The sequence below is a fragment of the Entelurus aequoreus genome, linkage group LG02 (genome assembly GCF_033978785.1).
Source record: "Entelurus aequoreus isolate RoL-2023_Sb linkage group LG02, RoL_Eaeq_v1.1, whole genome shotgun sequence".
Classification (NCBI taxonomy): Eukaryota; Metazoa; Chordata; class Actinopteri; order Syngnathiformes; family Syngnathidae; genus Entelurus; species Entelurus aequoreus.
Genome location: NC_084732.1, coordinates 45,183,482 through 45,209,972, shown reverse-complemented (window position 1 = coordinate 45,209,972; position 26,491 = coordinate 45,183,482). Strand labels below are relative to the sequence as shown.

At 39.6% G+C, this 26,491-nt stretch overlaps 1 protein-coding gene across 1 annotated transcript in view; it reads left to right on the top strand.

The window, feature by feature from the left end:
- Nucleotides 1-25,929, top strand: part of prtga (protogenin homolog a (Gallus gallus)) — a 65,478-nt gene extending 39,549 nt beyond the window's left edge. The window contains exons 11-18 of the mRNA XM_062027574.1: nt 7,052-7,147; nt 7,220-7,406; nt 7,495-7,622; nt 8,529-8,699; nt 18,731-18,910; nt 18,989-19,112; nt 19,192-19,333; nt 20,538-25,929. Of these exons, the coding sequence (XP_061883558.1) occupies nt 7,052-7,147; nt 7,220-7,406; nt 7,495-7,622; nt 8,529-8,699; nt 18,731-18,910; nt 18,989-19,112; nt 19,192-19,333; nt 20,538-21,053 (1,544 nt within the window). The 3' untranslated portion in view covers nt 21,054-25,929. The remainder of the gene's footprint in view (nt 1-7,051; nt 7,148-7,219; nt 7,407-7,494; nt 7,623-8,528; nt 8,700-18,730; nt 18,911-18,988; nt 19,113-19,191; nt 19,334-20,537) is intronic.
- The last annotated feature ends 562 nt before the right edge of the window (nt 25,930-26,491 follow it).

The window sequence follows — 26,491 nt, the reverse complement described above, 5'->3', positions numbered from 1 at the left end:
GAGGTCACACATTCATTTAGGCTTTTTTTTTCTTTTTTGAGAGAGGGGGTAAAAGTCTCAGGCGATGCAGTGGACAACTGACCATCTGTGGCCACAGGGGGTCAACCAGGTGGTTAGCAGCTGACTTGTAAATCAGACCGCTTGATGCTTGAACAGCATCCGAAAGAAAGACGAGTAGGCACTATAAATTACTTACGGTGTTAAGCCAAACTGTTGCTGACATTTCATTTAGTTCTTTGGTTTTAAGATATTATTATTTTTAGTGGAGTTGCGAGTCATGTTTTACTAGCCACATTCATCCATGTAAGCAAAGCAAAAGACGTAACTAAGGAGTTCCTTTCATCTGATGTATTTTTGTAATTTTCCTACACGGCGCTCACATGATTGCTTTGAATGATTATTGCACGCATGTATGAAAAGCTCTTCATTGCCACTTTTGTGACATCAAACCGAAGTTGCTAAAAAAAAAATTCCTCTTTGGTGGCATTTTAAAGTACGGCGTTTAGCTCAAGCCGATTTACTGTGTTTTATGAGCGCTGTGAGCAGAGTTGCTGACATCAAAGCCTCTCATTGTGTTTGGCTTTCAGAGTCTCAAAGCTGCTTTATTGGCCAAGACTTTAAGGCAGTGCAAGCCTATCACTGGCCAAGCTGTAGGCAAAACAATGAGCATGTCTTGTGGGCTATCTTGTGCTTCTGAGGGGTTGTTTCTCGTGATTCAGCTGCAAGTGTGGTGCAAAGGAGAGAAGGTGTAAAAACAAAGCATCTGCTCTGCTGTGAGGCAACAACACAAACTGTGCTAGTGAAAGTCCTACTGTGTTGGGGTACTCTACTAACAAATTTTAGAGTTTTTCTAGTTATTACCAGTTGTGGGGGAAATAATCGATTTTAAGATGCATCGCAATTCGGACATGGGCGATTGTAAAATCGTTTAGTACATAATCGATTATTTATTCATTGTAATTTTGCCACACCTAGTGTGTGTGTGACAATCATGGGTACTTTAACTTTAAATAAAGTATGGCAGACAGTTCTAAAATTTGGCTGACCGCAGCGGCCACCTCACCGAAAGATCCGACCAGCTCCTTATTTTAGGGCACTTTTGTTCCAGTTTCGCACACATTTTTTTAAATAAAAAAAATGTTTTAAATAAAGAAATGTAATGGTAATTAATTCAACTGTTTCTTATTACAAATGCACTGTTTTTAAAAGTTGCAAGTGATGAATGCTTATTCAGTGAAACGAAACGAAAAAAAACTGCATCAACATACATGAATTAAAGATGCATCAATAATCGATTTTCTAATTAAATCGTAACTCTTGAATCGTAATCGAATCGCAACGTTCCGAAAGATTCCCACCTCTGGTTATTACTTTGATTTAATGATGATTAGTGTTAATTAGTAATATTATACTTTATGTAATAGTATTCTCCTTATGAAGAATTTCAATGATATTATACTGTTTTTATATATATTGCCCAAAATGAGTAAAGGTTATTGTGTTTTCCCAAGACTGATTTACAAATGGTTTAAAGATATTGTAGCATATATGACTTTGGCAAAATAAAAACAGCTGGAAGCCATGCATGTTGTATTGTACAGTAGTATGTCAACTTACGAGCGTAATTGGTTCTGTGACGGAGCTGTTAAGTTAAAACACTTGTGTCTAATATCAATGCCACAAAATGACATTTTAAATTATTTTAAATAATTTTAATCAATGCTTGCCTCCCCAACAGCACAAACAACTGCAGTAGTTTTATGAACTGTAATTATAAGGTGCAGCATGTGGTCTTCTACGGTATCTCTTTCCAGCTGTTTGTCTGTCAAACGCATGATCAGCAGCTTCTCCATATTTTTATTGATATATATCACGTTTAGATATTATTTTAACATCCTTGGTTGACGTTAGACTCCTCCTGCTTTAGCATGGTGCAGACTAGCAGAGATACGCCGTAATTGTTTCGCCATGTTAGGGACACGCTCTGTCATTCTTTTGATAGATGAATGGATGGAAGGATGGATGGATGGATGGATGGATACTTTTTTCATCTCCAAGAGATTATTATTTTTTTCTACTTCTCAGCACCGTCCTTCACACTCACTTCTTTCTTCCCATGGTTGTAAAACAAAGCTATGTCGATCTCTAGGTACAAGCAAATGCTAGCGACAAAGACCAGATGTTTTCTAGTCGGCTCTCACAGGTTTCACTGTGGCATTCACAGTAACTACTCCAACTAATGACAGGGATGCAACTTAAAGCATAACAATTAGCCGAGAGACAGCACTTATCTCAAAACACTCTTAAGTTGAGGTACTACTGTATAGGATCTGCACATACTGTATTTTATTGTTTCCAACTAAAGTTGGCTGAACACACAGACTTTTCAAAATGGTCTCGGGGAAAGTCTATTCCAGAGTGCCGTAGAGAGGGGTATAACCGTTAGCCAAACCTCAACAACAGGAGGTTCAATGTGTTTTTAGTTCTGATCGTGGAACACTGCACCAGCTCTACACCCTTACCATGCACAGGTGCTTTGGGAACATGGACAAGGGATTCGACCATGTACCTCTCACGGTGGTGCTCAGGGAGTATGAGGTTCCTAGCTCACCACTGCATGCCATTCTGTCCTTGTACAACCAGAGCAGGAGCCTGCTCTTCATTGCCAGTTTAGCCTGTTGACGGTAAATGTTGGTGTCCGCCAAGGCTGCCATAAGGCATCGCTGCCCTTTGTCATTGGCTCTGTTCATTATTTTTATGGACATAATTTATAGGCACAGCCAAGGTGTTAGGATTTCAACTCAGCTATTTCTGGATATTGTGGTCTGGATGGCTTAATCAAGCTGTCCTTTTATGTGAAGATACCAAAGTACGTATTTTGTACATATTTTTTTACCCTTTGGTGAGCTACTCAAGCTACTCGTTTGAGGCCCCTGTTGTAGCGTGAGCAGATGTATAGTACATTGTGTCTGTGGCTACCAAATGTTGCATTTTAATTTGCTAATTTGAATGTCCTTGCTTGTACTGTAAATAGGATTTTCCAATACATCTAGCCGGGGTTGTTTATTCTGGCCGTCTCTTTGCTGTCACTGCCATTGATTTCTAAATGATCAGCTACAGTAAAATCAAAGTGGATGCTGCTGAGTCATCTCAGCTCTGTGTGTTCAGCTGTACAAGGACACTGGCTCTGAACTACCTGGTAAAGGATCACTTTTGACAATCCCAGTGATTGAAAGCACACCCCGATGGAGAGGAATGTACTCCACAGGCTCCGCTCGGGTGTAAATTTGACCCTAACTTGTATGTCTCTCCTTTAGCTGGCCTGTGAGAAAAGTTCTTGTACCTCTTATGTACCAGGCAGCGCTGTGTACACATACTGTATGTAGGCATTTATCTCACAACAACTCATCTTCCGATATACCCATTATACATACCTTGATTGTTACTTACTGAAAATGCTTGCATTTGAGTGTTTGTTTTGTGTGTGAGAGAGAGTGGGGGTGGATGCTGGGCCGTGGACTCATGTGGGGAGTTGATATTTACGGCCCCTGTTCAGGTCAGGCTTGCTACGGCCTGGGGGGGCCTTTCGCCGGGCATAACAAAACCTCAGGGGCCAATGGGATCAGCATTTTGGCCGTTAAAAAAAAGAAAAGAGGGTGACCAGTAATGGCCCGAATATGCCCTTAAATACAAACACCGTGATTTATGAAAGTCAACCCTTGAGAGATTTACACCAGTGGGAAGGACAGGAAAATTCTTCACTCAAGGAATGTCAACGAACTGAAGAATGCAGCATTCTTAGAATACAATCTGTTCTAACCTAGCCATATTAATTATTTAACCTGTGTCCAACACTCCATTACAGCAGCACTGAAGTTTATTGGACTGATAGCCAATTACTTCTTTGTTGCATTAACAGTTGTGAAAAGGAAGCCCAAATGCCTCACTAGTAGTCATTTGATTTAGCCATGATCATTAGTGGAAAAATACAGTTAATTTTAAATCTGTAATGTTATACTATTATCGCAATTAAATATAATCACAGTAAAATATAATTACAACATTTTTGAAAATGTTCCAAATACGTTTTTTCAAGGTTTTAACAAGTAACCTTTAAAAAAATGTGGGGGAAAAAAAACTATTGTTTGTTTCTTATTAGATTTTCATCTAATGATTAGAAATAGATTTAGTTAAGTTGATTAAAAATGTGGTTCATCCCCAGGCCTCAAACTTGCATAATGACATAAAATTATGGTGTAATTAATTGCAAATGCAAAGTTTTGGAAACGTGTAGTAGTTAGCGATAAACTTTCCATCCATTGATCCATGCATTTTCTATACCGCTTACTAGGGTCGCGGGTAAGCTGGAGCCTATCCCAGCTGACTTTGAGTGAGAGGTGGGGCACAACTTAGACTGGTCACCAGCCACATGCTAACCACTAGGCCACCGTGCGGCCCTAGTTAACTATTTAAACTATTTGAATAGCTTTAAATTACAGTCTATTTTTAAAGGGGTCATATCATGATTATTTTTCCATTTTTTTAAACATTTAATTTTGGTCTACATAACATGTAATAATGGTTCTATGGTCAAAATTTTGCACAGATTTTGTTTTACAGACCTATCCTCAAGCCAATTTTTGGCTGCCTTCCAAAACGATTCGTTTTGAAAGGTTGAGTTGTTAGATTCAAATGAGGCCCTTCTTACCACACTCCCTCACGCTGACTAGCCTTTTGTCCCCGCCTTGGCAGCCTTGTTTACTATAGTAGCCTAGTTGTTTTTTGTTTTGTTTTGCTAAGACTGTATGCAATATGGACACTGATGATCGCCAACCCACCTAATTTTTATTTGTTCGTTGTCGGCTGAAGGAGACGACACGGCGTACACAAAGTAATGAAGGCTGGTTGGATTCTTCTGGTACGAAACGCTGGCTAAGGTTAACCTTCTACCGTGTCATTATCTCTCCAGTGCTATATCCTGGACGTATACATGTGTATATTGACAATAAAATGCTTTTCTATTCTACATCATATTAATACTTTTCCTTCACTGCTGCTTCGAAAACCTGTTAAACAGTGGAGGCCCGAGTCGGCTAATACAGTTAACTATGCTACGGGCTACATAAACGTTCGCATGGCTCTTTTTGTGAAGGTCTGTGGTTGAAGCCGGACTAATCTTTGCACACTCTGAGCAACTTTTTGACACTTGAAAGTACATTATCACGAATCATAAAAGTTAAAGTAAGGCCCTTTTTCATTTAGATGAGGCTGAAAGTTTGTGAAATGTCTTGTGCTGGTTAAAGCCAACCAACAACATAGCATTTTCCTTCATTGGGTTTCATCGTGGACATGATGTTGTGACACAGCCGGTTTTACATAAATTAAAATAGGCTGAAGTGCGCAAGGATGTTTGAGTAAATTTCTACCAAATATGGATCTCTGCTGATGTCACATATGGCAACAGCGTCACAAAAAGTGCAAATTCCAAAAGAACAGTTTAGAAGAAGTAGGAAGGAAGGCAAGATTGTTTTATAAATATCTCTGCAATGCCTCCACAATTTGATTTAAAGTTTTTGGAACTTACGCTGATCCCAAATATACATAAGCAGGTACCAATAAGTAAGAAATATTGGTTTTGCATGAAAGGGCCTCTATGAACTTTCCATTTATTGAAACTTAACATACATTGAAAAATTGTGTACTTTAATGATTTTGAGTTGAACTCTATAAACTAATGACATTATTTTATTACAGCAAACTTTAATCAAAAAGCTGTTTGGCAAGACACAGTGTGCCTGTTCCATGTTTATATAGTAAAAAGCATCTTACCACAACCCAATGAAAACTGACCCACAACACATTTGAAGTTGCGACCCTAAGTTTTGGAAGCTCAAGTATAACAGCAGATTTCTTTGGTACTGTAGGTTCAGGGTACGCTGACATACATCACTGTAAGTTTAGCATATATTTAGACTCTCAGTAATGTTGCCCTGTTTTTCCACTCACTTCCTGTGCTTGACCCTCCCCCCATTCCAAGAGAGCACTACATCCCCTCCTTTTGCAGGATTTAGCTTGCCCAGATTCCATGTCAAAGGTCATGGCCCAGATGTCACCGCTCAGCCCCCTCTGCAACCCTCTGTCGTAGATCCTCTCTCGAATAATAATGGCAGGTCCATTGTATTGTGGGCCTTGACTTGAGATACACGCTATAAGCTTCTTCTCTTTAGGGGTGGACAATGGATCCCAAAGAGCTTTGGATAACAAAAGTTAACTTTTTACTCTACTTTTTTTTTATATACTCCAAATATGCACGTGTTCTACTCAAACACATTTGCTGTTGTCTCCATCATTGTGTCAAATAGACATTTAAGGGGACGTAAAAAGAATCCTGAGAGTTGATTATTAAACATTATTCAGTGTGATGCACTGCCTTTCACCACCACTGCCAGCCACAAAAATAAACAATAAGTGTCTCAATTAAGCAGTTGAGCTTGCTGATGTACCTAATGAAGTGTCTAATGCTTGTTGTACGGTAAATCCGCAAAGGATGTTAGTTTCCATGTTCTACGTAAGTCGGACCCTTATCCACATATTTAAACTATAAGGGACATTTGGCGATCTGACCTTTTATTTTAGACTATGGTCTAAAAGGTCACAATGGCCTGGTGTTGACCTCCACCGATGTCCTTCCCAGGGGATTTAGTTGGCCTACTTCACCCTCCAAAACCTTAGCTCTGAATAGAAGTGGTTGCTGACCACTGAGCAGCAGAGCTTGACCTGGGCTGGGGAAAGAACCTTCTTTTTTTGCACTCTAAAGACGGGTGTCAGAGTGATGGATCTGACCCAAGGTCTTATAGGGCTGAGCATCTGTCACCCACACACCCAATCATCACATCCAAACCCACGCTGACCATAGACCCACACGCGCAGGATGAAACATAATTAATCTTTAGTGATGACAAGCAAAAATCTTTGTGGATCTTTATTGACATGTGAACCACCAGGTGGAGTGACTATGACATTATGCCATCTTCCCTCCCTTTAAATGTAGACCCAAGAAAAAAGTACCATGTAAAACTTCTGGCTTACAACTTCATTGGAGATGGCTACCAAGCAGACCAAACCATCAGCACTCCTGGATGTGTCTGTGAGTTGTCTCCCCTTGTGTTGATTCAAAAAGTTGGGGAAACCAAACTTTACCTTTTTAATGCATCCTCAGCCGTTCGAGATCGCCTTGTGCCGCCTCCACCACCTCCACACAATGTGTACGCAAAGACCAACAGTTCGTCTTCTGTCTTTCTTCACTGGGGCCGACCAGCCTTCACGTCCAGCAATGCGGTCAACTACACCATCCGCTGCAACCCTGTCGGTCTACAGAACGCCTCCCTGGTGCTCTACCTGCAGACGTAAATGACAACTCTAATTATTTTGCCACAAATACTACACATATAAAAGGCTACATTATGTTTATTTTTTCATCTATCTTTTATTCAGGAATGAGCAGAGCCTTTTGGTACGAGATCTAGAGCCCAACACCAAGTATGAATTTGCAATCCGGCTTCATATTGACCAACTGTCCAGCCCCTGGAGCCCTGTGGTCTATCAGACTACCTTCCATGAGGGTGAGTCTAGCCTTGCTATTTACAAATCATTGTTATTTTTTATATGAGGGATTGCGTGACTTTAGTTTTAAGTTTGATTAGTCACGGCTAATAGTCAATTTGAAATCTCCTGTTGGGTGTTCTGCCCATTTTAAAAATGTATCCAACATGCTAGTTATCTCGCGGGCATGTGCGCCATTTACCACGCCACTTCTGCTGTCTGGTGAGTGTCAGGGACCATGCAGCAGGCTGCATAAACTTGCATCATAGCCGCAACGCATTGCAAATGCTCTCAGTGGAATCTTGTGGGGGCTACTTCTCCCAAATCAATGCAAAAGAAATTAGGCCTACTGTGTACTGCCAAAATCACGTGATTGACGACAAGTCGATGTAAAAAAAAAAAAACGACATTGTGGCTTTTAAAATTTACTGTCTGTGCAACCCTTACTGTATATCAGGTGTCAAAATCCAGCCCTGCGGGACTGATCCAGCCTGGAATTTCTGCAAGTTACAGCAAATGTGCAATAGACGTTCTGCATATTTAAATCCTGAAGACAGTACATTTTACTAAACGCTAAGTATATGTAATACAACAGTCAGGAGATTTGGGTTCAAATCTACGTTTGGGCATCTCTTTGTGGAGTTTGCATGTTCTTCCCATGCAACATTTCTTCAAGTACTCCAGCTTCTTCCTGCAACCCAAAAACATGCGTTGTAGACTCTAAATTATCCATATGTGTGAATGTAAGTGTGAATTGTCGTTTGTCTACATGTGTTCTGTAATTGACAGAATTCAGCTAATGAGGACAAGGGATATAGAAAATTAGTGAATAATTTAGTTAAACAGCCCTAGCCCTTGGCGTGAGCTACAGTAGCCTGATCGTTTGCTGTAACTGTAGGATTGACCCTGTCACTGATCTATTCTAGCTCCCACGTTGCCTCCCACCAACGTGAAGGTGACGCTGATCGAGGAGAACACAGCCCTGGTGTCATGGAAACCTCCGGAGGAAGCGAATCTGGCTGTCACACGCTACACAATCCTTTACGCCTCCAGAAATGAATGGCTGGCAGGGGAATGGCAGGTGCTGCAAAGAGAGGGTAAGGATGTGTGTGTAGCGAGAGAAAGAGGTGACCCAGGCAGACAAATACATGAATCCATTCACACAAGCTCTTCTCCAGTGATAGACAAATAGTCCATTGGAAATCACTAACTCATTTCTCTTTCTTTACACCCCCCCCCCCCCCCCACCACGTGACCGGTTTAGTTAGCTGTATTTGCTGATGTAATTACAGCTGCTTTACTTTACTTTTCAGTTTATTTACACCAAAGCTTTTGAGCCATAGCAACAAGTAGTGTAACTCCATGGCTGCAAAACATGAAATGACAATGATGTAATTACTTCATATTAAGTCCAACTAGTTCAGAGAGAATAAACAAAAATGTGAACATAGAATGTTGTTGAGCTCAGAATACATATAAGTAGATACCCACCTGTACTCTTCTGGGTAATAGTTTAAAAGTGAAGTGGGTCACAATGCCCCTCCAGCTCCTCACATCAATCTAAACAGCTGCACATCCCCTCTTTTTTTTGTGGTGACATCTTATTAGTGTGGTGGGTTTCTTTTTTTTTGCGTGTTTTTTTCTCTTGCAGACACCCAAAGGTCAGCTAAAAGGTGGAGAATAATACTTGTGATGGGTAAATGACACCTCAGAGAGTTTATGGCACTCTCACTACTTGTATCACACTACCATGATACTGTGTTAGTGTTTCATAATGGTCTTCCGCCTTCTGCTTTATTGTAAAAGTCACTATATTTGACTTTAACTTTGACATTAATTGATTGTTTATAACTAGGATCCCCATTAGGTGCTGTAATAGTAGTAGTAGGGATGTAACAACATGAACATTTTATATCATAGTTATTGTGACCAAAATCATCACGGTTATTGTAGAGGCAAGGATTTGTTTCTCACTTGTCACCTGGGATAGTGGGTGTGGCTACAAGTGTGTGTGGGGCTGATTGCTGAATATATAACACCTGCACCTCTCTGTGAATGGTTTTGGCCTGTATGGAGAGAGTGTGAACCTGGGTGCCGTTACTTCTGTTGACCGCAAAGGGAACGCAAAGGGATCACAAAGGGACTACAAACCATCAGAAAGTAATTAGTCACTGAGAGTGGAAAGCAGGGCTCTTGTCTGACACGCTGGGTCCAAAGATGCAACATGAAGTCATTACTGCTGTTTTGAGGGTGATTTATTTTCCCTTTGAGTAAAAATACAATACATTACATTCAGATGGTTTGTGGTCCCTTTGTGATCCCTTTGCGTTCCCTTTGCGGTCAACAGAAGTAACGGCACCCAGGTTCACACTCTCTCCATACAAGCCAAAACCATTCACAGAGAGGTGCAGGTGTTATATATTCAGCAATCAGCCCCACACACACTCCGCCCACACACTTGTAGCCACACCCACTATCCCAGGTGACAAGTAAGAAACAAATCCCTGCCTCTACATTCCGGCCCCTAATTATTATAACATAATAATTACTGAACAATAGTAGCAGCACGGAAATATTAAATGTAACATACTTTAAGTCAAACAAGAACATTAGATTTTCCTTTTTTGCAGTTATAACAATAGTTCATTTTCAATGTCCTTGAACGAGCAGGTTCTTCACGTATATGTAAGTGTCACTAGTCATTTTGAAAGTCAAGTCCTGTCAACAATTAATCCCATCAGATGTCCTCAGCTTCCTGAAGCAGACACATCTTAGTGACAGGCCTGTCCAAAAAGCTTGTCCTGGTCTTGATCTTGGCTTGTCGAACAAGTCCTCTTTTATCTTGAACAACCTTGACAACTCTCCCCATAATCCAAGAGTTGCGAGGTGCAGACTCATCCACAACAAGCACAATGTCTCCTGGAACAAAATTGCGCTTGATTTTATTCCATGTTTGGCGCTCCTGAAGCTGCGGTAGGTATTTCTTTGTCCATCTTTTCCAGAACACGTTGGACATATACTCAATTTTTTTCCATCTACGCATAGCATACAAGTCATCCTTTTGGAAAACACCAGGTGGAAAATATGGCTGACCCTTGAGGATGAGAAGATGGTTAGGAGTTAGAGCCTCTAGGTCATTAGGATCTGTGGATGCCTTTGTTATTGGTCTGCTATTGAAAATAGCTTCGAGTTTGCACAGCACAGTGTGGAGGCCGTCTTCATCCAAAGTTTGTTCTTTCAAAGTGGAGTTAAGGACTTTACTGATTCTGGCTATGACTCCGATCAATGAACATGTAAGATCAGGTCCCTGCAGCAGCTGTGTGTTCAGTGATGTACCTTTGAATGACGCAGCACAATCAAACACCACTCTGATTTTCTTCTTATGCGGATGGTATACACCATGATGTGGAATATACCAGGTTTTTCCATGGTTACATGCCAGATCTTCCACAGGCACTCTTTCAGCATAACCGCAGATAATGATGTTGTGCATGAACATGGTGTAGTCCACATGGAATAAGGCATCCCTTTGGAACCTTCTTTTCAAATTCAAGGTGCGTTGCTCTGCTAACTTGCGTTTATCAGGCATGCACACATTTCCCTTTTTTAAAGGCAAACCAATGGTGTAGTGACCATCCACCAGCTCAACAGACCTTTTCACCATTTCCATAAACTGGCCATCTTCTCTTGATGGACCCAGTTGCTCTTCATGGCTTTGTTCAGGGAAGTCGAATTGAAACTGCTGCTTCCACAGTTCATCCAATTTCACCACAGAGAAGCGGTTAGCAATGATGTTAGGTTGTTCCAAGTCTGCTTCACCAAACATTGGCCCGTTGACAGGCCATCCCAACATGGTCTGAACAGCTTACGCCCCTCCTTCTTCGCTTGGAATCACCTTTGTTGGCTCAAGAGCTCTTGGTGCATTTAAGCCGATCAACAGTTCAATGTCTGCATCAATTTCAGGTAGGTGTACTCCACGCAAATATGGCCATCTGACCAGAACCTGCTCCCGTGGTATGTTGCTCCTGCACACAGGCATTTTCTTCCGTGTAAATATATCTGGCAAGTCACAGTAGACATCACTTTCCAGACCGGCTACCTCCAGATCTGACACAATGCAACATCCTACAATCTTTTCTTGGCCCAAAGTGCGTAAGAGAATTTTAGTTCCTCTTCCTGAAACATTCAACTTGCTCATCAGACTTGATGTACAAAAGGAGCCAGAGCTGCCTTGGTCCAGAAAGGCATACGTTTCCACGACTTGCTGACCCTTTTTGGACTTGACCTTTACTGGCACGATAGAGAGCTTACAGCCATGGTCATCGGCCCCAGTGAGACCACTACTTTGCACTGTTACCACAGAGCTGCCCACCGCTGTGTTTGTACCTGCTGCAACTGCTAGATCCTTCTCTTGCTCCTTGTTCTTTGGATGAATATGAAGCATGCTAGGGTGTTTAGCTCCACATGTTTTACATGACAGTCGCCTCCTGCAGTCCTTACTTATGTGCCCTATGCACAGACAGACTCCATGTTCTTTCAAAAAAGTGATCTTGTCATTATGTGCCCTCTTTACATATAGAGAGCACACCTCCAACGCGTGTTCACCCTTGCAGTACAAGCAGGTCCTTTTGTCCAGTGGGGCTCCGACCTTTTTCACATGGGCCTTTCCATTAACTGATGTTACTGTAGTAGCAAAACTTCCTTGGTTTCGTGTGTGATGCTGATAGCCATCTTTGCTGCCATTTTTGATTTGCATTGTCTTTGGAGTATCCTGTATATTTCCAAATATAGGGTCTGATGCAATTTTTACCTGACGTTCAATAAAACTGACAATGTCAGGGAAAGTAGCTCTTCGAGAACGGGTCTCTTGAATATCACAAGCTACCGTCCTCCATTGGTCTCTCAGCTTATACGGTAACTTCTCGATCACCATCAGCATGTTCGCAGGCATGTTAAGCTCAGACATGTACTGTATGTCATCCATCGCATTACAACATCCTCTTAAGAAGAGACCATATGCTTGAAGAGATTTTGCATCCTTTGCTTTAACCAAAGGCCATGATAGTGCTTTGTCCAAATAAGCAGAAGCAATCTTTTGCTCATTCCCAAAATGCTCTTCCAATAAAGCCTTAGCCCTTTGATATGCTCTGTCTGGAAGCATTCGCTGACAGCTTTGAACAAGCTCATGTGGTTGTCCCCTTGTGTATTGTGCCAGGAAGTGCAAGCAGTCTCCAGCGTCACCTGTCCTTTCTTCAACATTGTGCTCAAAAGATCTCATAAAGGCATGATATTGAAGAGGATCTCCATCAAACACCTGGATCTCTCTCCTTGGCAAATGAGAGATGTTCTGTTGTCGCGCCAGTAGAGCAGAAATTTCATTTTGCCTTACCATTATGGATAGCAAATTGTTATTGTCATTAATGACTGGCATCTGAACATGTGAATTTGTTGTAAATTGAGAAGCTGGAGCATTACTGTTCACATTAGTAGCCATTGGTAGTCCAGGCAGCTTTTGCTGGACTATTTGAGATCCAACATCAACAGTAACTTTCCTTTCATTCGGCTTTGGAGAATGAGACTTAGATGTACTTTGACTGTCATACACTACATGGCCACCAGGCACAAATGAATCAGTCTCAACATTAAGAGCAGCATGTGCTCCTTTGGCCATATAAAATTCCATACCATCTGATTTGTTATATCTGGTGCCTTTCACACTGCTTCCTGAGACTCTTAGGACCTCCATCCGAGCCTGAGCGGCTGCTATCTCGACTTCAAGCTCAAATCTCTCTTTCCTTTTCCTTATTTCCTCCTCTTGCTGATCCAGCTCTTGCTTTTGTTTGAGCAATTTTTGACGAGCGAGAAGAGCAGCCATTTCAGCCTCTGCTTTGACACGTGAAGAGGAAATATAGGAGTTTGAAGTTCTTGAAGTCCCAGTTTTTGATCCATGATTGTTGCTTCCAACATTTGAGATGCTGTCGTCTGGCTGAATGTCATCATGTACTACTTCACATTTGGCCTTCTCCTCCACATTGTCATTTGGTGCATATCCTGAGACTGGTCTCTTAGTTTCAGAAAGCCACTGTGTCATATCCTCAATAAATCCTTCGTTGTATTTATTGATGCTTGCAAACCACACTTTTTGTTTATCCTTTTCCATCTCAGGTACTATTTCCACCAATGACTCATGCAGGGAAGTTGTTTCCTTATGTAATTGCATCAAAATGTCCAGTTGAGTTTTCACCTGTGAAACATTTTCATCATTCTCCACAAGCTTCTTTAAAACAATGATGATACATTTCATTTTATTCACTTTTACTTGGCGTTCTTTTTGAAGCTTCTCCATTTTGCACACCAAGGCCTTTTCAGTGAGAATGATTTTTCTTTTTACAATTTCATTGAAATCAATTTCATTTGCATTTGAACCAGCTTTTGATCCATTCACTTGTGAACCAGCTTTTGATCCACGCATCTTGACATCCAGCAATATGTGCACCACAAAAGTTCAGAGAGCATATGTCACAATCCACATTTGCATCATGAATCCACATCCAACTTTGCTGCTTTGTTTTGGCACAAATATGACTGCATACATGAATCCACTGTTGCTTCCAAATCCACACTTTATTTCAGGCTTGACCATCAGCAATAAATGCATCAAACTTCCACATCCAACATCACTCCTTTAATGTGCACAAATAAGCGATCCACTTTTCCACAGGTTAATTCAATCCCAAGCAATAATGACATCAAAATGAGCCACAGCTATCCAATGTGCAGCAGTATTCAGCATCAACTGTGTCCAGGCAAATATACTTCACAGTATGAATGAACTGAGTTTCACATACCATGAGTTGTGCTGCGCTCCTTCGTTTCATTCAGTTGCTTGAGTGGTTGAGTGGTCCAAAGTGCACGATTTCAGCGAAATATCAGAAGGTCGGTGTCGCATCTGTAGCCTTTTCTGTTGACAATGTAGTGTGACTATCAGACTACAGTTATGTTTATTATAGTGGTGTTGTTGAATGTGCTCAAAAAGTACTTATTCACACACTGTAATCTTTTGACCAAGTTTTTTTGATCTGTTTAATTGGCTAAGCTTTTATTGTGTTACATATCGGTTTGTACGGTAGGACTTTAAGATTTATTAAAATGAAAAGTGCATACAAAATAAAATGTATTATTATTATTTATTATTTCTGTTAGACATTTTGTCCCACTCTGTTCAGAACGCACTGTAAAAACACGTTTCTTTTCGTCTGAGTATAGAACAATCATTCTGTTCTAAGACAGCACAGCTTGTAGGTTCAATGTGCACAATTGAATATTTTAGTTGCTTCGACAGCAATGTGTTTATGTAAGTTTAGATTGGGGAATGTTGTTTCTTAATGGGGAAAGACCTCTCTTGTTTTCATGTTACCATTTAAACTCACAAGCTGGCGCCAGTCAGTCCGTGAGGTTATCAAAAATACAGTTATCAATCTTGTTTTTTTGATAATTTCAATTTCAAGTTATATACAGTATATATATATATATATATATATATATATATATATATATATATATATATATATATATATATATATATATATATATATATATATATATATATATATATATATATATATATATATATATGTTTACATATATATACATACAGATGTATACCTGTATATATGTGTATACATATAAATACTTCAGTAATGCTGACGCTGTATCGATTCGTTGTGGTGAAGAAGGAGCTGAGCTGGAAGGCAAAGCTCTCAATTTACCGGTCGATCTACGTTCCCATCCTCACCTATGGTCATGAGCTTTGGGTTATGACCGAAAGGACAAGATCACGGGTACAAGCGGCCGAAATGAGTTTCCTCCGCCGGGTGGCGGGGCTCTCCCTTAGAGATAGGGTGAGAAGCTCTGTCATCCGGGAGGAGCTCAAAGTAAAGCCGCTGCTCCCCCACATCGCGAGGAGCCAGATGAGGTGGTTCGGGCATCTGGTCAGGATGCCACCCAAACGCCTCCCAAGGGAGGTGTTTCGGGCACGTCCGACCGGTAGGAGGCCACAGGGAAGACCCAGGACACGTTGGGAAGTCCATGTCTCCCGGCTGGCCTGGGAACGCCTCGGGATTCCCCCGAGAGGAGCTTGACGGAGTGGCTGGGGAGAGGGAATTCTGGGCTTCCCTACTTAGGCTGCTGCCCCCGCTACCCGACTTGGGATAAGCGGAAGAAGATGGACGGATGGATGAATATAAATACGTGTGTGTGTGTGTATATATATATATATACACACGTATTTTTATATATATATGTATATGTACATATACATACATATATATATATATATATATATATACTGTATATATATATATATATATATATATATATATATATATATATATATATATATATATATATATATATATATATATATATATATATATATATATATATATATATATATATATATATATATACTACCGTTCAAAAGTTTGGGGTCACCCAAACAATTTTGTGTTTTCCATGAAAAGTCACACTTATTCACCACCATACGTTGTGAAATGAATAGAAAATAGAGTCAAGACATTGACAAGGTTAGAATTAATGATTTGTATTTGAAATAAGATTTTTTTTACATCAAACTTTGCTTTCGTCAAAGAAACCTCCATTTGCAGCAATTACAGCATTGCAGACCTTTGGCATTCAAGCTGTTAATTTGTTGAGGTAATCTGGAGAAATTGCACCCCACGCTTCTAGAAGCAGCTCCCACAAGTTGGATTGGTTGGATGGGCACTTTTTGCGTACCATACGGTCAAGCTGCTCCCACAACAGCTCAATGGGGTTCAGACCTGGTGACTGCGCTGGCCACTCCATTACCGATAGAATACCAGCTGCCTGCTTCTTCTCTAAATAGTTCTTGCACAATTTGGAGGTGTGTTTTGGGTCATTGTCCTGTTGTAGGATGAAATTGGCTCCAATCAAGCGCTGTCCACTGCGTATGGCATGGCGTTGCAAAATGGAGTGATAGCCTTCCTTATTCAGAATCCCTTTCACCCTGTACAAATCTCCCACCTTACCAGCACCAAAGCAACCCCAGACCATCACATTACCTCCACCATGCTTAACAGATGGCGTCAGGCATTCTTCCAGCATCGTTTCAGTTGTTCTGCGTCTCACAAACGTTCTTCTTTGTGATCCAAACACCTCAAACTTGGATTCATCCGTCCACAACACTTTTTTACAGTCTTCCTCTGTCGAATGTCTGTGTTCTTTTGCCCATCTTAATCTTTTTCTTTTATTGGCCAGTCTCAGATGTGGCTTTTTCTTTGCCACTCTGCCATGAAGCCCAGAATCCCGCACCCGCCTCTTCACTGTAGATGTTGACACTGGTGTTTTACGGGTACTATTTAATGAAGATGCCAGTTGAGGCGTCTGTTTCTCAAACTAGAGACTAGATACTAGAGACTTTAATGTACTTATCTTCTTGCTCAGTTGTGCAACGCGGCCTCCCACTTCTTTTTCTACTCTGGTTAGAGCCTGTTTGTGCTGTCCTCTGAAGGGAGTAGTACTCACCGTTGTAGGAAATCTTCAATTTCTTAGCAATTTGTCGCATGGAATAGCCTTCATTTTTAAGAACAAGAATAGACTGTCGAGTTTCAGATGAAAGTTCTCTTTTTCTGGCCATTTTGAGCGTTTAATTGACCCCACAAATTTGATGCTCCAGAAACGCAATCTGCTCAAAGGAAGGTCAGTTTTGTAGCTTCTGTAACGAGCTAAACTGTTTTCAGATGTGTGAACATGATTGCACAAGGGTTTTCTAATCATCAATTAGCCTTCTGAGCCAATGAGCAAACACATTGTACCATTAGAACGCTGGAGTGATATTTGCTGGAAATGGGCCTCTATACACCTATGTAGATATTGCACCAAAAACCAGACATTTGCAGCTAGAATAGTCATTTACCACATTAGCAATGTATAGAGTGTATTTCTTTAAAGTTAAGACTAGTTAAAAGTTATCTTCATTGAAAAGTACAGTGCTTTTCCTTCAAAAATAAGGACATTTCAATGTGACCCCAAACTTTTGAACGGTAGTATATATATATATATATATATATATATATATATATATATATATATATATATATATATATATATATATATATATATATATATATATATATATATATATATATATATATATATATATATATATATATATATATATATATACAGAGTATATATATATATATATATATATATATATACAGAGTATATATATATATATATATATATATATATATATAATATATATATATATATATATATATATATATATATATATATATATATATATATATATATATATATATATATATATGTATGTGTGTATATCAATCAATGTTTAACTATGTATTCATATATCACTATAAAATATTAAAATCTAATGCAAACGCAACTAAAGGATTTGTTAATCCCAGAATAATTTGTACTTTATCTATTATTGTTGTATTGTCTCTGTCAGTGCAGTGTGCTACCACAAAGTGGCAGCATTTAGGTAAAACATTCGCTTGACAGTCGGTCAACATCAAGACACCTAAAAAACTATTTTTATTCTTTTAAATAAAATCATTATATATAATTTATCATACATCACTCTAATATTTTTGCGTTTTATTATGTCAAATCAAACTATTTGCAGTCCCCTATTACATTTAGGAAACTTTTTTTATATTTATACATTTTATCATGCATTTTAAAGTGATAAAGCAATTAATGCGGTTTTAAGTAATAAAGCTTTAAAGACTGTTCAGATCTGTATTTAAGAATACTGTACTTCTGTATGAAAGCAAACATACATGCAAACTTGAAAGTAGTGAAGAAATTGTAAGAGATAATTTAAATTTTTAATAATGTTTTCTAGGGAAAAGTATGTGTTTTTACTACCTCCTGATATGGTTAAGTTAAAATATATGTTATTCCTTGCCCTATATAGATTTAACTAATTGCATTTTCTTTGTAATGGCATTCTGTGTTGATACTGAAGATGTATGATCCAGTCCAGGTATCTAAATAGATTCCAAAAAATCCTGCAGAGTTTTTGTAGTGACAACAATGTGATGGTTTTCTGTTAAAGGGAGCATCACCATGGCGCTACTGGAGAACCTGAAACTTGGCCAGTTCTACCTAGTGAAAGTGTCTGCTTCCAACAAAATGGGTGACGGTCCTTTCTCTCACATGGTGGAACTGACAGTGCGAGCAGATCATTCCTCTGGTCACGATCCTCGACTGTCACATGACCCCACACACTCCACAGGTCTCTAATGTCTACAATTGTTTTCACCTAATCTTTTTAAAAATCACATCAATTATTTTAATGTGTTATTCTTCACAGGCTTTTCCAGTGGCTTCTATCACCTGGACCAAACTTCCATGACAGGCATCACGGTGGGAGCCTCCATTGCTCTCATGTGCATCATCATCTGTGCTTTCATTATTGTGTGCAGACGCAAACACAGGTATACTGTTTGCTTGCCCCCCTCCCCTAAGTTTGTGTTTATGTTTGTTAAGTGATGGTACATTTTGGTTTCGCTGCAGGAAATCAACAGCTGCTAAAGTGAACAGTGATGGAAGGGGCCTGCCAAACTCTGCTGCTGGACAAATGGACTCACAGGGCCCAGCCGAGGGTGCAAACATAAGTGTCTCCACAATGAGCCAGAACCATTTCATTGATACCAAGGTGCTTAATTAACACTGAACTTTTTTTTAATCACTGCGGTCATTTTGACATAGTAGCAACAAATACTCAACAGATAAATTGGCCCTAGTGTGTGAATGTGAATGTTGTCTGTCTGTCTGTGTTGGCCCTGCGATGAGGTGGCGACTTGTCCTGGGTGTACCCTGCCTCCCGCCCGAATGCGGCTGAGATAGGCTCCGGCACCCCCCGCGACTCCGAAAGGGACAAGCAGTAGAAAATGGATAGATGGATGGATTCTATAGAGGGGAACCATGGGCAAAGAATACAGGAGTTTATTTTCCCAGTTTGTGTCACTATCACGATGGAACAGTTCCACAAAAACAACACTTTTGTGAACAGTTTAGCCTTGGTGGAGGTAATATTGTAGTTATATACAGTATTCCCTCGTTTATTGCGGCTAAATGTATTCTCGTCTTACATAGGGATTGTAAATGATAGGCAAAATTTCCAAAAAAGGGCAATTCCTATTTAACATACATCCCGTTTTATGTCCTTTTTCCCCGGCATCTCCCACATCCCGTTTTTTTCCCGGATTTTGCTCTCCATAAAGAACAATCCTCACCAGTACTGCTGCTACTCCAGCGATTGGGTCTCAGACTCGGCATGACTCGGGAAAACACTCACTTGTAACAGCAGATCGCTGACTCAATCTGCTGACTCAATCAAATCAACAACGCAACAGAATCAGAATAGTTTTATTGCCAGAGATAGAAGCACATTTATGCCTTAAATCCTAACTTTGTGTAAATATCTTTGTATTTAAAAGTTATTGTCTTTACCTGAAGTAGAGCTTCCAGCTGGTCACACTTCCTCATACTTTATGTAACATCGAGGAAGATATTCCATGAGCCAGCTTGAAAAACGTGTAAATATAAACACCATGAAGGAACCTAGAATTGGTTTTATTTTCATTTGCGCAATATTACAGAGTTCCTCACTAGAATTCAATGTGTGTGACTGAGTGGATGGTGCAATGGTTAGTGACACAAGTGACTTGAGATTGAGGCCCCATTCTATTTTATTTTTTTATTGATTTAACTGTGATTTGTGATGAAAATGAGCATCCCGTATTTTTACCCATTTTCCCTGGAAATGTCCCATATTTTGAAATGCAAGTGTTGGCAGGTATGTCTCTTAATACTTACAGTAAGTCATGGCTTTGTTTAATACATGTTGGCTCTTACAGGGTGGAACCAATCTCATTATCAATTCTCTGGGCCCACTTCATCCTAATGCAGAGAAGAAAAACAAATGGTTCTTCACGAGCAATGGCAACAAGGGTGTAAAAGATGTACACAAGCTAGGATGCAGCACCGCCTCCTACAAGCCAGGCTCCACCGTCTTGACCTACGAAGAGGAGCTCTCTGTCGCTGCGGATCAGCCCGCATCCCTGCAGGCTTTGCTTGGACGTCCCGGAGACTCTGAGGCTTCTTCCAGCAGCGAGGGCAGCAGCGAGGGCAGCAACGCCACCGGCGACTCTGGCCGCTTCTCGCACGACGAGATGGAGATGACCAACCTGTCGTCCGGTCCGAGCAGCCGGCAGCCGTCTGTGTCAGCGGAGGACAGTGGTGGAGGTGAAGATGAAGTAGAAGATGCGGGTCAGATGGTGCAAGAGAGTGATTTGAGGTTGGTGGAGAACCTCAGGTGTCATCAGGAAGCTCAGAGAAGTCCGCTTTTGCTCTCAGTGTGTGAGGTTGTGTGAGTGTGTCTGTGTGTGTGCGTGGGAGTGGTGGTACACTTGCAACAAACTTTATCCCAAACTTCCACTAGAGGCTTTTATTGAAATCCTTTTGAGTAGCAAGTGTAGCATGTGCGACTGCAGTATGAATGTTTTTTTTTACTTTAAAGCCTTTATTCTCTTTTGTTTGAAGCCTGCTCGTTTACCTAAAACCAGTTGTCAGGCTTTTTCTTTTCAGTCCTTTTTATTTGTCTTTTGAAAAGAAAAAAAAACCTCACCCACCATGAATGTTTAAAAAAATACCTTATTTAAGAGTTTATCACTGGAGTGGAAAGGAAAGTGGAACCCTTTCTCACTGATTATCTACCTCGGTTTGCCCCGTAAGTCAAACCATATTTAAGAACTACCTCGTTATGTGGCGTTACATAACTGTGATACTTCCTGAATGTCATCCCATTTCATCCCTTTTTTTACTGGAATTGAAGGGCGCTGCTGCTTCCATTCCCTACTCGCTGGATGGAAAACACACATTTGTCTCCTCAGATGTCGCTGGGGATCATGAGCCAGTATTAATTTGAGTTTTCTATTCCATTATTGAGTAATGGCATGCGACGCAAAAAATGTTTGTTTGGGTGTTGTCGGTGGGCAGCTGTCCTGGCTCTTCCTGTTTTTATACTACCTCCGAATGATTTGATTGTCTTTGTTGGCTCTCCTAACCTCAGGGAACAAGGTTTAGTACATTTGAAAACGTCATGTAGTGTTACATGGTGAACTGACAGGGTATCTTCTAAGTACTAAGCTATGTGTGTAATTGCCGAATAGATTTGCTATGAATGTATTTCTGTGCCAGTAGCTCAGACCTCCCTTTTGCCTTTTTTTTGTATTGTTTACCTTCTACCTCTACCTCCACACATGCATGCAGTGTTACATAGGTTCAGAAAAGCTTTAAAATTGGCCTTAATGTGGTTGTGTCTCTCTGGGGGCCTCGTCTTTCTCAGGTAGAATGACAATCATACTGCATGAAGTATGATTGTAGTGAACCAATACAATGTTTAAAAATACCTATAATAATTAGGGATGAAAGTGAAGAATCAACATAATGTCCTGAAAATCTATATTTTTCTTAGAAGCTTTGTACTATTGAGTACACATTGTAGTGAAATCTATTTCCAGGTATCCTTTTTTTATTGTTTCTTCCAGAGTAGATCAAATTAGCACTTGTCTGCCAAGTAGTTTTTGTATTAGCAGGCTAATGTGCAGCGGTGACTGACGCTATTTACCCAAAGACCTTGTTTGCTTACCTGTTTTTATTTGAATTATAATCACTCAGCTGACAGGGAGAAATGTGGAATAATCAAACACATCATTAGACCAAAGATGATCAGCTGAGGCGATACTCCTCACAACAAAGCCTTGCACATTAGTGGCCTTGAAGTACGATATTGTTGCGAATAAAAGTTCTCCAGGGAGGTGCCTGCAGCATTCACAGGCAACCTGACCCATGATGGAGGGGCAATAACTAATCAAGTCTTATTATGCACACAAAACAAATGATCCTCATGCAGAGCTTCTCCAAAACTGCTGCAACCAGATGTTTGTATATTGTAGGTGAAAGGCTATTTGTTATTAGGGATCTGTGTTGCAGCACGGCGGCCATGTACTTGCAAATGGGCACCCACTCATATTTCATTTAAATAGGTTGTCTTTGAAAGGGATGGGCATTCATCGATTGTTAGGAATTATGTTGATTTTGTGAAATTCATTGTTGATTACAGGCACCTTCGAATACATTAGAATATTTTTTAAGCTAATTAGTTTATTTTTAAAAAGTAAAATTCTTAAAGTGAAGTATTTCTAGAATGTATTTCTTCATGATGTTGCTTGCAGCGAATAAAAGTCCTAATGCAGTATCTTGTAAAACAAAATAGAAAACATCAAAAAGTTCAATATTCTAAACGACTGGTGTACGCTCTAATCAAAAAATCTTCCTGAGTATTTAATTGGGCTCTTTCTTAATTGAATTCCTAAAATTAAATACATTTTGCACCATATTCTAATTTAGGATATGTCCACACAAATACGAATACTTTCTATGGTAGTTTGTGTAATTTTTTTTTCTCATTCCACATAACATATTCACCTGTTGTCATGTACTTTTTGTTCAATCGCAAGCCAAAAGAAGCAACTACAGCTGACTTGGGGGCTCTATACGCCTTTGTTTATGAATGTAGAGACACAAAGTATGTTCGTCATGTACATTATCTTTAAAATCAGCACACACTTAAACTAGCCCTGGAAACCTGACATATGTTTCATTAGTGCTGTCAAGCGAATACATTTTTTATCAAATTAATAACATTTTTGCATCTTGATTAATTGTGATTGATCGCAGTAAATTACTTGCCTGCATAATTTAAATTAACTTTAAGAAAGACTGTGATATTGTGACACAAATGCATTTCTATTATCAGAATGTCATTCATTTTTTAAATGTTTTAATTGAATGTACGTCATGTATTTGCTCAAAACTCAGTGACATTTTTATCTAAAAAACCATCGGGTGTGTTTATTTTGAAGTGTCTAAGTGTCCTCACTCATCTTTGCATTGACGTATGCATTGACCTGATCACTGACCATATAACCTGATGCACGTTTCAGGTCACCATCTGCAGTTAAGGTAAAGGAATATGCACTGTGTAAATGCAAACAATCTGTGTTTGTACATGATTAAAAAGATAATATTTTGGGATTAATCGCATTAATTAAAGCGGAACTTTGGCAGCACTAGTTGTTTTCAAAATGCCCATGCATTGAAACCAACACTGGGGAGTCAAAAAACGTCATGTTTTGTTGGTAAGAAACATGAGATCATGTCGCAAGTTTCAAACCAAAAAGCTATGTTTCACCCGTCCACACACAAACACTGAAGCTGGAGTTTTTTTAAACTCTCCACTCCTGCACATTAGTGGACAAGAGGCCAGAATATCGTATTTGTGTGGGCATGACCTGAAATGCGCCTGTAATTGCGTCTTGAAGCAACAGCGTGTACTGCTTGGCTGCATCCAGCAGGTAACTAGTTTATGTCAGAACGTAGTGAGATTATCCCATTCTAAAATGAATGGTTCCATTCATTTTAATCAAGCAACATAGTTGAATGCTCATCCCTAATCAATGAAAATCATTTATCATTTTGTTCAAATGGAGATGTTGGCAGTTTTATTGAGGAATGACTGCAGTGATGAGGTGAGTGGGTGCACAAATGTTCTTCCATTGCTGTTTATAATCAGAGGATTCTGAAGAGGATTCAATCAAGGGGGGGATTTTGAGTGGAAAGTGACACAATCAGTTATTTTGTTTTCAGGGGCAAACAGAATAAACCAAAGATGATTTTTAAAAGGTCGCCGCTGCATATTGGCAAGAAGAGATCAGTAGAAATACATCCTGTTTATGTGTACATTGTTGTCATTTTCAGTCTCCTCATGTTACGATCACGTCTACTATAATATGTTTTTGCTGCTTTTCATCAGTGGAATTTGAAGCATGACCCGCTGCACTAAACTTAAAAGTATTGTAATGTAATCTTAACCTCTTAGAACTACAAATTTACTTTGTTGTACCTCCAGACATTTTCATCTTTCCTTAAATTGTGCAGCTAAAGTGTATTTTGTTGAGTGATGTTTGTGAGAGTCTGGTCAAAATGTCACTTGTTCACATAAGAGAACATCCTCGGATGTCGTCCTGGTCTCCTCATGTCTTCCTATCCGATCATGTGAATTCAAAGGGATTTGAACTTTTAGTCTGCCAGTGGACTGACTTACTTGTGGTCTCTCTTTCGGCAGTAATGTTGTGTGATGAATGACAAAATCAAGTGTCGAGCGCCGTGGGTTATTTTCTTTTACTTATTAAACTCAGGTGAACCCCGAGCTGCTCCTCCTCAAAAGAGAAAGTAATGAAAATTGAATGTATCGCTTGTAATTAAGATGCTTTTTTTTTGTACATGCTTTATGTTTTGTCTGTTTGTCTTTGTCATTAAGAATTATTTGAAATATTTTTTTTGCTTTAAATGTTTTTTTTGGGCGGTTTTACACTGTGGTTACTTATGAAAAGTCTGATTTTCAGTTTAATTAATAATAAAAATATAAGAAACGTTTGTTCAGTGTCAAGCTTTTGTGTAATGATGTGTTTTGTTCATTTTATCCAAATTAGCTCCTTTTTCAGCATATTAAATTGGTAAATAGGAGCATAAAACAGTGACAGTGTGAATGTGGGTGGTTACCTGTTTGTAAGTGCACTGTGATTTACTTTTACCCAAAATTTGTTAAAATAGGCTCCAGTTCCCCGAACCGTATTCTGTAAGTGGTAGAAAATGAATGGATGGTTGTACCGATGGAAACTTCAAGCACAATAATAAATTATATTGTAAATGGATAAAAAATATTGTTAAACGACTACCTCTCTCACTCTGACAATGTCGATTAAAACTGAGCTTTGGTAATTGCAAATATTGAGTTCAAACCCCGGCCGAGTCATACCAAAGACTATAAAAATGGGACCCATTGCCTCCCTGCTTGGCACTCAGCATCAAGGGTTGGAAATTGGGGTTGAATCACCAAATGTTTCGTGAGCATGGTGCTGCTCACTGCTCCTCTCACCTCCCCCGGGTGCTGAACATGGGTATGCGTCAAATGCAGAGGACACATTTCACCACACCCAGTGTGTGTGACGATCGTTGGGACTTTAACTTTAACTTTAACTTGCAATTTGGCCACTATGATGCATGAAACAGAATGAGATAGACCATCATATAAAACACACTGTATGCTTCTGAAGTTGAATATGAAAGAAATATGTGCTTTACCATGTGTTCATATATTAGTCATGTAACAATTATTTTTTTATTTTCTACCAAAGTGTTAAAAATGTGTCATTGTTCATTTGTTTTGTTGTAGAGCAGTGATTCTCAAACTGTGGTACATGTACCCCTATATTCAAACACAGTGTTACTGTTCAAACTATGTGTAATGTTCATGGCCAAAAATATTAAATATACTTGTTAAATAAAACCTCTGCCTTGTTTTCAATGCAACTCTACATGCCCCTAAAGCTGACCAACACGCCGGATTGTAGTCAGCTGGAGGCGTGTCTTAATGAAATTAAACAATGGATGTCCACTAACTTTTTGCAATTCAATGCTAAGAAAACGGAAATGCTGAATATCGGTCCTGCTCAACACCGATATCTATTTAATAATACCACCTTAACATTTGACAACCAAACAATTACACAAGGCGACTCGGTAAAGAATCTGGGTATTATCTTCGACCCAACTCTCTCGTTTGAGTCACACATTAAGAGTGTTACTAAAACGGCCTTCTTTCATCTCCGTAATATCGCTAAAATTCGTTCCATTTTGTCCACAAGCGACGCTGAGATCATTATCCATGCGTTCGTTACATCTCGTC